Source organism: Cibotium barometz, chromosome 56, assembly GCF_041138505.1.
Source record: "Cibotium barometz isolate CiBa-2024 chromosome 56, ASM4113850v1, whole genome shotgun sequence".
NCBI classification, from domain to species: domain Eukaryota; kingdom Viridiplantae; phylum Streptophyta; class Polypodiopsida; order Cyatheales; family Cibotiaceae; genus Cibotium; species Cibotium barometz.
The window spans coordinates 29,093,928-29,105,118 of NC_141101.1; the positions used below are offsets into that span (position 1 = coordinate 29,093,928).

The window sequence follows — 11,191 nt, forward strand, 5'->3', positions numbered from 1 at the left end:
ATGGTATGTCTTAGAGAAAACACTCAAACTCTAGTAGTGCTTGCATTGTCAATGATGTAGCTAACTTTTAGGTTTCTTGAGTTGCAACTGCAAAGAAGTGCAATCAATTCAAAATATATTCAAAATGCAAAGTTAATGCATGAAATTATTAAAGGATTACTTTTATTTAAAAAGGCTACAAAATTTTCTCACAATGAGTACATCAAAATTCTAATGTTCTAGTATAGAGATTTAAGATCTCAAATTATAGAATCACAATCAAATCAAGTTCAAATAACATAATTATTTGTATCTTATAGTTGCATATTACATTCACAACTTTGTAAATTCTAGATTTTTATATCACAACTTCTTCTTCCTTTGCGTCCACTTTTAACTTCCTTTCGAGACTCCTTATGCACTTTGATTATTCAAATCACGCATTGCAATATTTTCCTTCTAAGTTAAAAATTTATTTTCCTTTCCCCAAACTTATTCAAGTTCATGCTACCTTGCACACATCTTTGTATGTGCAATATGATTTATATTGTCTTATTGACAAGATATTGTCTTATTCAAGTCATGCTACCTTGAGCACATCTTCATATGTGCAATAGGATTCATTATGTCTCATTGACAAGATTCTTTACTTCTACTTAAGCTTTAAATCTTTATACTTTACTTTGAGATTTTCCATTCAAGTGCATGGATCGTATGCTTTACTTGCTCAGCAATGACATAATAATCTCCAAATAATCAATGATAGCATGTAAAACAAGCCTTATAATGCATTTTGCATTTATCTTTTTGAGTTATCCCATGAAGAGGTTGCTTTTTCTAGGGAATAGCACCAAGCCCTTTCTCTTACCTTAAGAATTCAAGCGTTTGAAATTAATGAGATGCATGATTATACATGATTATGTAACTAGGGAATTCTAAGTGGGTTCCTTTGCTCGATCCTTATTTTATTTTCTCCTTTTTTGTCACATAAAGTATGAATGTACAATAAATTTTCATCAACACTTGTGACCACATGAAGCACCCATTTTAAAAATTATTATAAAACTTTCTTCAAAGGCTTTATTTATAAAAAATCTTAATGAATTAATGTCTTCTTTTTAAAAAATCACTTTAGAAAACAAATCTATTTGCTATTTATTAATGCTTCAAACAAAAGTAAACTTATCTTGGATATTTATGAGAGCTAAAATGATCATGTATAAATAAACCATATAAATAGCTTTATTATTGACTCAAAACTTTAACTCAAGCCAGTTAAACAAGTGTATCTTAAAAACTACTTAAAATTAAGATACCAAAATAAGTGTAGGTCAATAAACTAAGTAAAATAAGATATCAAAATAAATGATGCTCAAAAAACTATGCAAAATAAGCACCACTTCTTGCAAGTTTAAAATATCATATAGTAGCATGTTGAAATATCATGGATACATTATTCAGGTAGTAAGGGAGAAAATTATGTTGGGACTTTTTAAAAGTTTTTGATGTGTCATGAGAATCTCTACCTGGTGAAATAATAAAGCACTGACACACATGTGGGTTACTAGAGAAGAGTTTATACCTATATATGTGAAGTTCTATTTCTACCACCAACTACAGCTTGTGATGATTGGGTGCCTAAACTTACATGGTTTGGTTTGGTGAAATAAACATGTGAGGGTTAGTAGAGAAGAGTTTATACCTTATATACATGAAGGTCTAGTTCTATCACACCAACTATAGGTTGTGAGAATTGGGTGCCTAAATTGGGTGCCTAAATTGACATGGTCTAGTTTTGTGAAATAAATAGTATATTTCACTATAACTATTATGCTTAAATTCAACAATATGGTGGTGGTGGTGAGATTTTTGTGAGGATTGGGTGTCTAAACTAACATGGTCTGGTTTGGTGAAATAATCATTGTATTTCATTATAACTATTATGCTTAATTTCAGCAATATGGTAGGTCATGAGGTGGTGGTGGGATTGTTTTTTGCATATCTGGCCCATCTCTAACCCAAAAAGCCATTTTCATTCCCCAATATTGATAAGTTTCAATATGGCAATGCATAAACCATACCCCTGCAAAATAAATAAATTAAACATAAAGTAGTTAGTATATCTTTTGAGGTAATTAACATGCAATGTTTCATATGTTTAATGATTGACAGTGTCTCATTGTTTGTTTAGGCTCATGATTAAGCTTAGCTAAAAAGTGTAAAAATCAAACTCAGTGCACCTATAAGGACACACAAAAACTCAAGTTGGAGTTTCATTGCTCATTATTTTTTGTGGCAAGTAAGTGGTTTGTGTTGAGTTAGTAATTTATTCAGCAAGTACAAGAAGAGTTGATGAGTCTTGTTTCTATTTTGCTAAGGTGACTAAAGGTCTATTGATTTTTTTTACTATAATTTTATACTTTAATGGGTAAGGTAAAAATATAGGTTTTATCAAGATTGACCATTTCCCCTTGTGCCTTGAAATGAGCATGTTGTCATATCAACATTGAAACTTATCGAGGTGGAAGATGAAGTGTCTCATAAAAATATGGTAGCACATTTGCCAAGGCCTAACATATGTTTTTTGGTTTGTTATTGGATGACTTATGGAGGGTAGCATACAAGTGATCATTTTCCATCCAAGACATTGATATGGACGTTAGGTTTAAGAGAAGGTTTGAGAGAGTTTATGGAAATGCAGCATCAAACTAGATCCCTAGCAAGATGCTTAGGGGTATATGGCATGAGTGTACCAAGGTGTATAATGGATTTGAGTCGATTATTATAGTTGGGATAAGGCACCAAATATAGGGCCTTAGTTCCACAGATAGGTGATGCGACGTCTAATCATGATGTGAAAAGGCCATGTTAATGGAAAGAACCAGACTTAGTTGAGAAGGAGAAAGGAAGAACAACGAGATCTTTTGTAGCTCAATTCAAGAATTGGCCAAGAACTCATAACGAGAATCTGACATGGAAATGGGAAGAGACTTGGAGACACCAGTTTTCCAACCAACAATTGCAAACTCTTAATACTAAAGATGTGTCCTTGCTTAATTGATAAGTGTATCTTGCATAAACTTGAATATGGCCTCAAGCATATCTACTATTGTAAAGTGTAAAATCTATATATCAAGGTGGTGGCCTCCAAGGAAGGTGAGGATGATAATAAGAGCTAGAGGTTTGCTTCCAATAGGGAGCAATTTGAGGGTGGCCTTAGTCAAGGAAGATGGAGCCACTGCAAAGGGGGGACTAGGAGGGCTCTCACAAATGATGTAAGAAGAAATTCATTAGCCACTTGAAGAACGGAAGATGGTGAGGGCTATACCCACATCAAAAACAAGTAGAAATAAATAGGAAAAACACAACAAGTAGAGACAACATAGCGTAACAAAGGGAAAAGAAGAGGGAAGACTAGTGAGACAAGAGAAATGAGAAGAGGGTCTAGGCATAAAATGCAAGGCAAGGGTAGGACATAAGCCATGAGGACATGGACAAGCTTGCAAACGAGGAGGGGTTGCATGGGTTTTAAATTTATTTTTTTTTAATTGGGGGGGGGGGGGGGAAGCTACAAGGGACTGGCAAGATATACCTGCATAGAAAATCACACTATTGGTAAGGTTCCTAGAAGAGGTCCAAAAGCTTCTAATGCTTAGTTTGTAGCCAAGTTAGCAACAATGACACCCAAAGTTCCATCTATGGGATATGGAGATAACAAATGTGAACAATGCAAAGGCCATAAAGGCGAATGATACAAATTTAAGAATATCTACCAAGGGCCAAGGAGTATTATCCTCCTAAAATATACTTAGACCTTCAAACACCAAGGAGTATTACTCTCCTTAAGAATATCTACCAAGGGGCAAGGAGTGTTATCCTGCTCAAAATATACTTAAACTCACAAACACAAACTGTGAGATTACGATTCCCCAGTAATATAACGCATCACAACTTGCTAAAATTATAGTTAAATGAGAGAGTAAGTGAAGGATAGGAGAATGTATTATGGGAATAAGTGTGCTTGGATGTAATGGACATCTCCATGTTATGTGATCCTTTGGGAGAGAAACCAAAGACTGTTCGAGGTCTTACAAGTTTGCTTGATCTACGAGGGTGTGGCCTCATATGCATTGTTAAGGTGTGGAAAAGTTGCTTGAGTATGACATAATCTTGTAATATGGGTGTGGAACCAATCTTGGGGGACATGGGCAGCAGGATTGGTATTTGGTCTAGTTGGCCACAATTGGCTATCCTAAACCACTTCAAGTATGCCCCCCCCCCCCCCCCCCGGTGGGTTTTGTATATTCACAATGTACTGAGTGATGAGGATTATTTAAGGCACATTGGTGAGGAGGTCATCCACCAACTAAAGGGCATGAGCTCAACGCAAGTGCTAATCTATGGTGTTCATCTTGTTATTGTAATCATGGAGTTTACATTTCTCGCTGAGTCTGGCAGAGCAAACCAAGCTGGGCAAAGCAAAGAAGAGCTTGCATTTTCTGAATCCGAGGCTAAACCAATGCTTACAAGGGCTTCTTCTTCTTCTTCTTCTTCTTCTTCTGCCTCGAAGAAGGCAGATTATGAATCTTATTTACATAGTAAATGAGTGTTTATAGGTTCAAGATTATGAACCTTTTTTGCATAGTAAATGAAAAAGAGTGCCTCGAGTAGGCCTCAAAGCCACAAACACGAAACAACAAATTGTAATAGCATTAAATGCACTCCTACATGTGATTCATGTGTCAAGTTGTCCTCAAGTTTCATCCATGTGTCCTTAAAGGTAGCATAACCCCACCATCTATGTTTGCTAATATAAACTCACCCCTAGATATGGTGCAAACCAACACAATCTTTCACTTTCTATGAGTTTGTTAATGAATAATAACAAGCAAACCAATTTTGTGGAGTTTTGAGCCTTGTGGTGTGCATGGGAAAAATATCATTACACATGTCTCTATATTCCTACGTGTGGTTTCTTTTCTTAATAAGATTTTTGCTTATTTTTTAATGTGGGATTTACATTTGAATATAAGGTATGCAAATTTTATATTTTAATGGATTTATCAAGGTTAAATAGCAATAATTAGGCAAATATCCATGTAGAAAAGGTTTGAGATTGTGGGGTTTGGCTTTTGTCTACTTTGCAATCTAATACGTTTGATTGGATCTCAAGCACTTCGACGATGAACTTGAAGACAGAGAGCGAGAGAGCACCTGGATTATTCGCTTTGAATCGAACAGCAGACCACCCCCCGGAGGGTACAGAGACCGTGTTTCGCAGGGGCGGGTCCTCCAGATTGAAGCTCATGGGGTCAGAGATGGGATCGAAGTTGCCCAGCCCACCGCCCACTACATAGAAACTGTAGCCGTGCAGGTGCAGGGCATGGCCCTGCAGGCCGCCCACCCTGGGCAAAAACCTAGTGTCCTGCAGCACCATCTCCACCTGCTCCCCCGCATCTACCAAACTCAGCTTGGTCGCCCGAATGGGCCTAAACAACGCCATACCCACATCCACATCAAAGTCCCCCGTGTAGTTGTACGGCATTGACGGATAATCAGGGAAATCTGTGGCCACATGCAGCCCCCTATACAGCATCTCCAGAATGGATGTGTTTGTGGGCAGCACATATGAGATGTTGTTCAGTGACGCCACGAACCGCTCATTTTCAGGTCCTTGGCATGACCCTGTTAGTGTTTTTGGGCATGTTCTGTTGATGACCCCCAGGCTCATAGCCAAGAAGAAGTAGCGGTCAATTTGCATCGGGACTTCTGATGCTGTAGCAGCAGATATGCTTTTGATAAGGGAATGGAACGCAAGCTGATATCGCGGATTGTCCAACATGTATGCCACGTCTGGCATGCAAGGGAGGCTGTTCTGGCCTGAAACTCCACTGTAAAATAGCAGGCTGGTTGCTGGAATGGCCTGCACGGATGCGCTGGAGCTAGCAGGGCAAGCCACCATGCTGTACCATCCAGGAGGCTCGTTGCCATGCAGCAAAACGCTCATTGTCTGGCCAGGAGCTAAGAAAATTACCTCTGTATTGAAGGGTTTTGTGTAGGAACCATCTGCCTCCACCACAGTGAAAGTGTGGTTTGCCACCGTGAAGATGAACGTTGCCTGCAAAGCTGCGTTGATGACTCGGAGAAGGTAAGTGCTTCCTTGGGGCATTTCGAGTATATACATGTCTTTGAACTGTTCATCTGGGAACCCACACAGAAGAAATGGTTCAAGAAACCTACCGTAGTAACTACACATGGGTCGAGGTCCTTTGCATTACCTGACTCCAAACATGACTTGTAGAGAGAGCCTGGCAGACCATTGATGGTGTTTGCATCAGGAGGCCTTGACATGCCTCCAGTAGCATCCAGTTGCAATTCTGTGTCTCCAAAATCCTCTGACCACCATTCTCCTGCGTGGTCAAAAACAAAACATCATGTATATTGATATCAGGATCTTACCAAATGCTAGTATACATTGCAGAGCTTCAACACAAAGTTTGCACACCACAACTTTTTATCTAAATAACAAGGTTTCAGTGCCAAAAACACTCGATATACTTCCTCCAGGTAATCCACCATGCCATGGCTTGAAATGCACCTCTGTTCAGAAGGCCTTACAATAAGTGGAAAGTGTGATAATGCATGGGGTGGATGAACTTTGATGCACGAGTAACTAAAGTCCTCTCGAACGCACCCAAAGTTCCATTTTTTGTTTTTGAAGGACATGTAGAGTAACAAAGAACATATAAAGCAACATAACAAGAGAAAGATTTCTCTATAAGGGATCCTGCCCATCTTGAAGAGAGAGAGAGAGAGAGAGAGAAAGAGAGAGAGAGAGAGAGAGAGAGAAGCATATGGATAATTACATTCATATTGAAGGGGAGTGCCATTTCATATATGTTGTGCACAATGGAAATGTAAGAACCATATAGCTAAAGCAAAGATTGATTTGATGAAATCAAGTTTTAAACAGCATGAAACTACTTCAAAGTCAAGAAATCCTTCGTAGCCATGGAAAGCATCTTGCAATGTCATTTGAGTTATTTCGCCATCCAAGATAATTGAAATTGTACCTTTTGGAGTCTGTAGATTGGAGGGTAGGTACCTACCTAGAAGGAGGGTGGCCTCGTCATCGATGGGCGAGAAGGGGTAAGCGGTGCTCTGGGAGGGCCGAATGATGAAGGCACCATATAATGTAGCTCGAATCCAAGCCACATGGGCATGCCAAAAGAGAGTGCCACATTGAGCAATGATTTGGAAGTCATAGATGTATGAGTGGCCGTAAGGGATGGGGCATTGTGTTACAAAGGCTGCCCCATCAGCCCATGGGCTTGCCACTTGGTGGATGCCATGCCAGTGTAGTGTCAACATGGCTCCCATGGCCTTGTTTGTCACATTGATGATAACATGATCCCCCTCCCTAACGTTGATGGTCGGCCCAGGATATTGTCCATTTACTGCCACTTGTGCTCTTGTATGGCACAACATAGTTACCATTACATATTCCACCTACAAAAGACTATGTCATTTGTGAATCAATGTTCCTTTACAACTATAAACAACCATGAGAATGACGATCACCACCCACTAACTCTTAATCCCACACAGCAAAGAATAAATAAAACAAAGATCATAAACACCTCCTTTACCCACAAAAAACTCTGATAATAAAGATCACGCCTATTTTCCATATTAACAATGGATTAATATTTTAAAAAACTTCATGATTTCTTTCTACACTCATAACTTCGTATGAAAACAAACTCTCTGTCTCTCTCAAAAGCTGAGTATGATGGTCAGTGGGCAACATGGGCTCTAGCCCAAGTGGTATAGCCCAGGCCATTCTACCCTACACAAACAAATGGACCCGGGTTCAAACCCTGACATCTGTGGTGTGTGTGAGTGGTGCAATGCTTGCATTGCATCCCCCGAAAGGGGATTCTGGAAAAAAAAAAAAACTCAAAACACAGCTGTGCATGATGAATTTGTCTCAAATACTTAAGGTTCTAAGAGTTGTCTAAAGGAAAAGAATCTAGTTTTCTTGAATTTAAATATGTATTATGTCCATGAGGGCTATTGAACTGGTCAACACCCACTAAAACAGTGGTGAAATTGATGGTTTATTTCACAATTAAAGGATACTGTATAGTGTATTATTCTCATTTTGGAAAAAAAGGGGGAAATTCTTACTTCAAAGCTGTAGAATTTGGTGGAAGGGCCAGTGGCTTCAGCGGCTGCTGATGAAGAGCCTCCAAAGCAACAAGGGAACAAGTGCTCTGGTAAGAGCAAGAGCAACGCAAGGAGTTTTGCTACCATGTCTTTTTCTTGTTAAGCTGTGCAGTTTTCCATGTTTACAAAAGGAGCTGTGAGTTATGTGGGATTTCTGACCACGCGGATTGCAGCTCGCTATATATATATATATATATATATATATATATATATATATATATATAGAGAGAGAGAGAGAGAGAGAGAGAGAGAGAGAGAGAGAGAGAGAGGGGTTGTCACGGTCCTTGTGTGTGAGGGCAGTTGGTGAAGCTTGCTATGGGCGTGCAAGATGAAAGATGCTCCATATGCCTTGAGCCTTACAAGGCAAGGCCCACTAGAAAGTGCACTTGTTCCCGCGCTCCATGTCCCTTGCGTCCCGGGCATTTTTGGATCTTGCCCGGGACATTATCATAGACATACCCAAACTTGAAACATGACTCACTAGCAGCCTATCTCTTGCCCGGGACATTATCATAGACATACCCAAACTTGAAACATGACTGACTAGCAGGGTGGATATGGAGAGCTCTTTAATTGAATCCTCTAATATTTTTAAAGTCTTAGAAGCCTTCATGGCACACACATCATGGTAATGGGATTCTTGTGCCAAAAGTTGCAAGTTTATCCATTTTTTGTTGCGTGCTAAGCAGGTCTCTATTCTTGCTGTAATTACTCATGTGCACTGTAATAATAGATGCAACTAAACTATTTCTGTTTTCTATCATTTATTGCCAAACATGAGAAATCCTTTGTTGAAATTTAATCCAAGGTCTATGATGTACTTCAATGGTTGTGACTATGTCGCATTGGCTTAGCATCCAAATAGTTAGTTTTTGTGGTTGCCCCCTCTTGCATCTTAATTTTGTTCTTGATTTGAATGTTTTTTTACAGATTGTGGCTTTCATTACAAGGTCGAAGATAACTCGTGTGCATCGACAGCGGTTATAGCTCTACATTAATCAGTGATTGTGAAACAATATCACACAAGACTCATCGCATCACCGACTTTAGTATTGCAAGTTGACAAAGGTATTCCTATTTTTCTCTTTTATATTCGAACAAACTAATGGCCACTTTCAACACAGAAAATGTATCTTTGGTCCACTTTCGATACCGAGAATGTTATTTGGGAAACGAGGGAAGGGTAAGATTCCTTATATTTATAAAATTTTGGGAAGGATGGTGCCAACTCCCCGCCATACTTTATGTATGGTTTTTTTTTAACACTCACACAAATAAGCACAAAATTTGTATGACTTGAACGACAACATATAAATTCAGATGTGCTAACCAATTTGTAATTATCCTTTTTATGAGATACTTGAAGATCTCCATTGATCATAAGCGTAGGCGTGCAGTTCATCAAAGCGGGCGTGGCTCTAGCACCCTTTCCAAGTATGTTTATAGATTCATGTTCTTGGAGCACGCGGGAGGTGCTAAAGACGGTAAAATTGTGAGTGTATAAAGCCATAGATCTGACTTTGCCAAGGATTATGGAGGTGCTACGGGAGATAGGAGCGTCGGAGTGCTGGCACAAGCACAACACCTTCTTGAAGCATCTGCACGATATCAAATTCTCAAGCTTTGGAGGGCACCAAACTTTAGCAATGTAGAGCGGTAAAGGTATGGTGGCCACCTTCAACATTGAAGGTGTATCTTTGGTCCACTTTCAATATCGAAAGTGTTATTTTGGAAATGGGGGAAGGGCACGTTCCCCTATGTTTATTATTTTTTGGGGAGGAGTGTGCCAACTCCGCAGCATACTTTATATATGGTTTTTTTTCTCCCTCCCTCACACAAACAAGCACAAAAGTCCTATGACTTGACTAACATGGAACTCAGATTCAAATGTGGTAATGAATTTTGTAATGTTTTGTCTTGCGAGGTACTTTGAGATCTCCGCCAAATATAAGCATAGGCTTGAGGTTCATCAATTGCGGATGTCGCTCTAACATCCCTTTCAGGTATGCTTTCAAATTCAAGTTCATTTGAGCGCTTCAAGATGACACGCGTTCTTTTAAAGCATGTTGATAGCGCACAAGAGTAAGCAATCAAGTGGATAAGGGTACCCAAGCATTCTAGTTAGTTTTTTTTAATATTTTGTGTGTTTTATGGGTGTATTGAGAGAGTTGGTATTGAAATTACATGCCAAGGCCACTAGGGTAGATTTCCATCCACTACCTCCAATCTCTTGGTAGGGGCATTTAGGGTGTTACCATTGTGTTATCGCCCCAAGGCACCCTCTGGACCTTTTTTCACATTGCAAACTAGCCATCACACATAGCACCTTTGCACAATATCCACTAACAAGGTTCGCATTTGTGACAATTACTCCTCCTAATGAACCTCTGGCCAAAAAACCCACAAAAATAAGTGCTAGCATTCGATGGCGTAGTTAGTATAACTTTTTCTCCCCTATAATTTGGGGCTAAAATTTTATCTCTTGGATTTAAAAAAATTTTGAAAAAGTCCCAATCACATTTAAAAAGTCCCAATCACATTTAAAAAAAGACAAGAAAAACTTGGTTTTCACATGAAAAGCATTGCTACATGTTCAATTTATAAATAGTTTTATGAAACAAGTCCCCTTTTAAAGGAGAGTACATCCCAAGCAAAGGAGGAGTATGCCACCCCACTAGCAAGCCTAGGCCCAAGCCCAATCTCCAGTATGCCGCCCCTAGGCCCACCCAAGCCCAATCTTCACCTCGGTCCAAAGCCCACCCCAACCCCCACCTCGATCCCAAGCCCAAAATCCTAGGGATCCATTGCAAAACCACAAGCATAGGTTGAGAGACTAGGATCTCTAGCCTTGTGTAGCAGATACAATTTTACCAAAAGTTCCTGCATAACCTTATTCCTACAGCCACGTTCATCAAACTAATATATGGGATATTATGAATGATCTAAGGTTGTGGGTTCACCAAGCCACCTCTTGCCTATACGG

The 11,191-nt window shown here is 39.3% G+C and overlaps 1 protein-coding gene across 1 annotated transcript; it reads right to left on the reverse strand.

Moving 5' to 3' along the window:
* Positions 1 to 5,062: 5,062 nt before the first annotated feature.
* On the reverse strand, positions 5,063 to 8,297 carry LOC147607102 (laccase-2-like). Its single transcript, XM_086791491.1, has 4 exons — positions 8,170 to 8,297; positions 7,089 to 7,488; positions 6,258 to 6,389; positions 5,063 to 6,180 (listed from the first exon to the last, which is right to left on the reverse strand). Exons 1-4 carry the CDS (start codon positions 8,293 to 8,295, stop codon positions 5,063 to 5,065), a joined length of 1,776 nt encoding a protein of 591 aa, XP_086647617.1. The 5' UTR covers positions 8,296 to 8,297.
* Between the last annotated feature and the right edge of the window lie 2,894 nt (positions 8,298 to 11,191).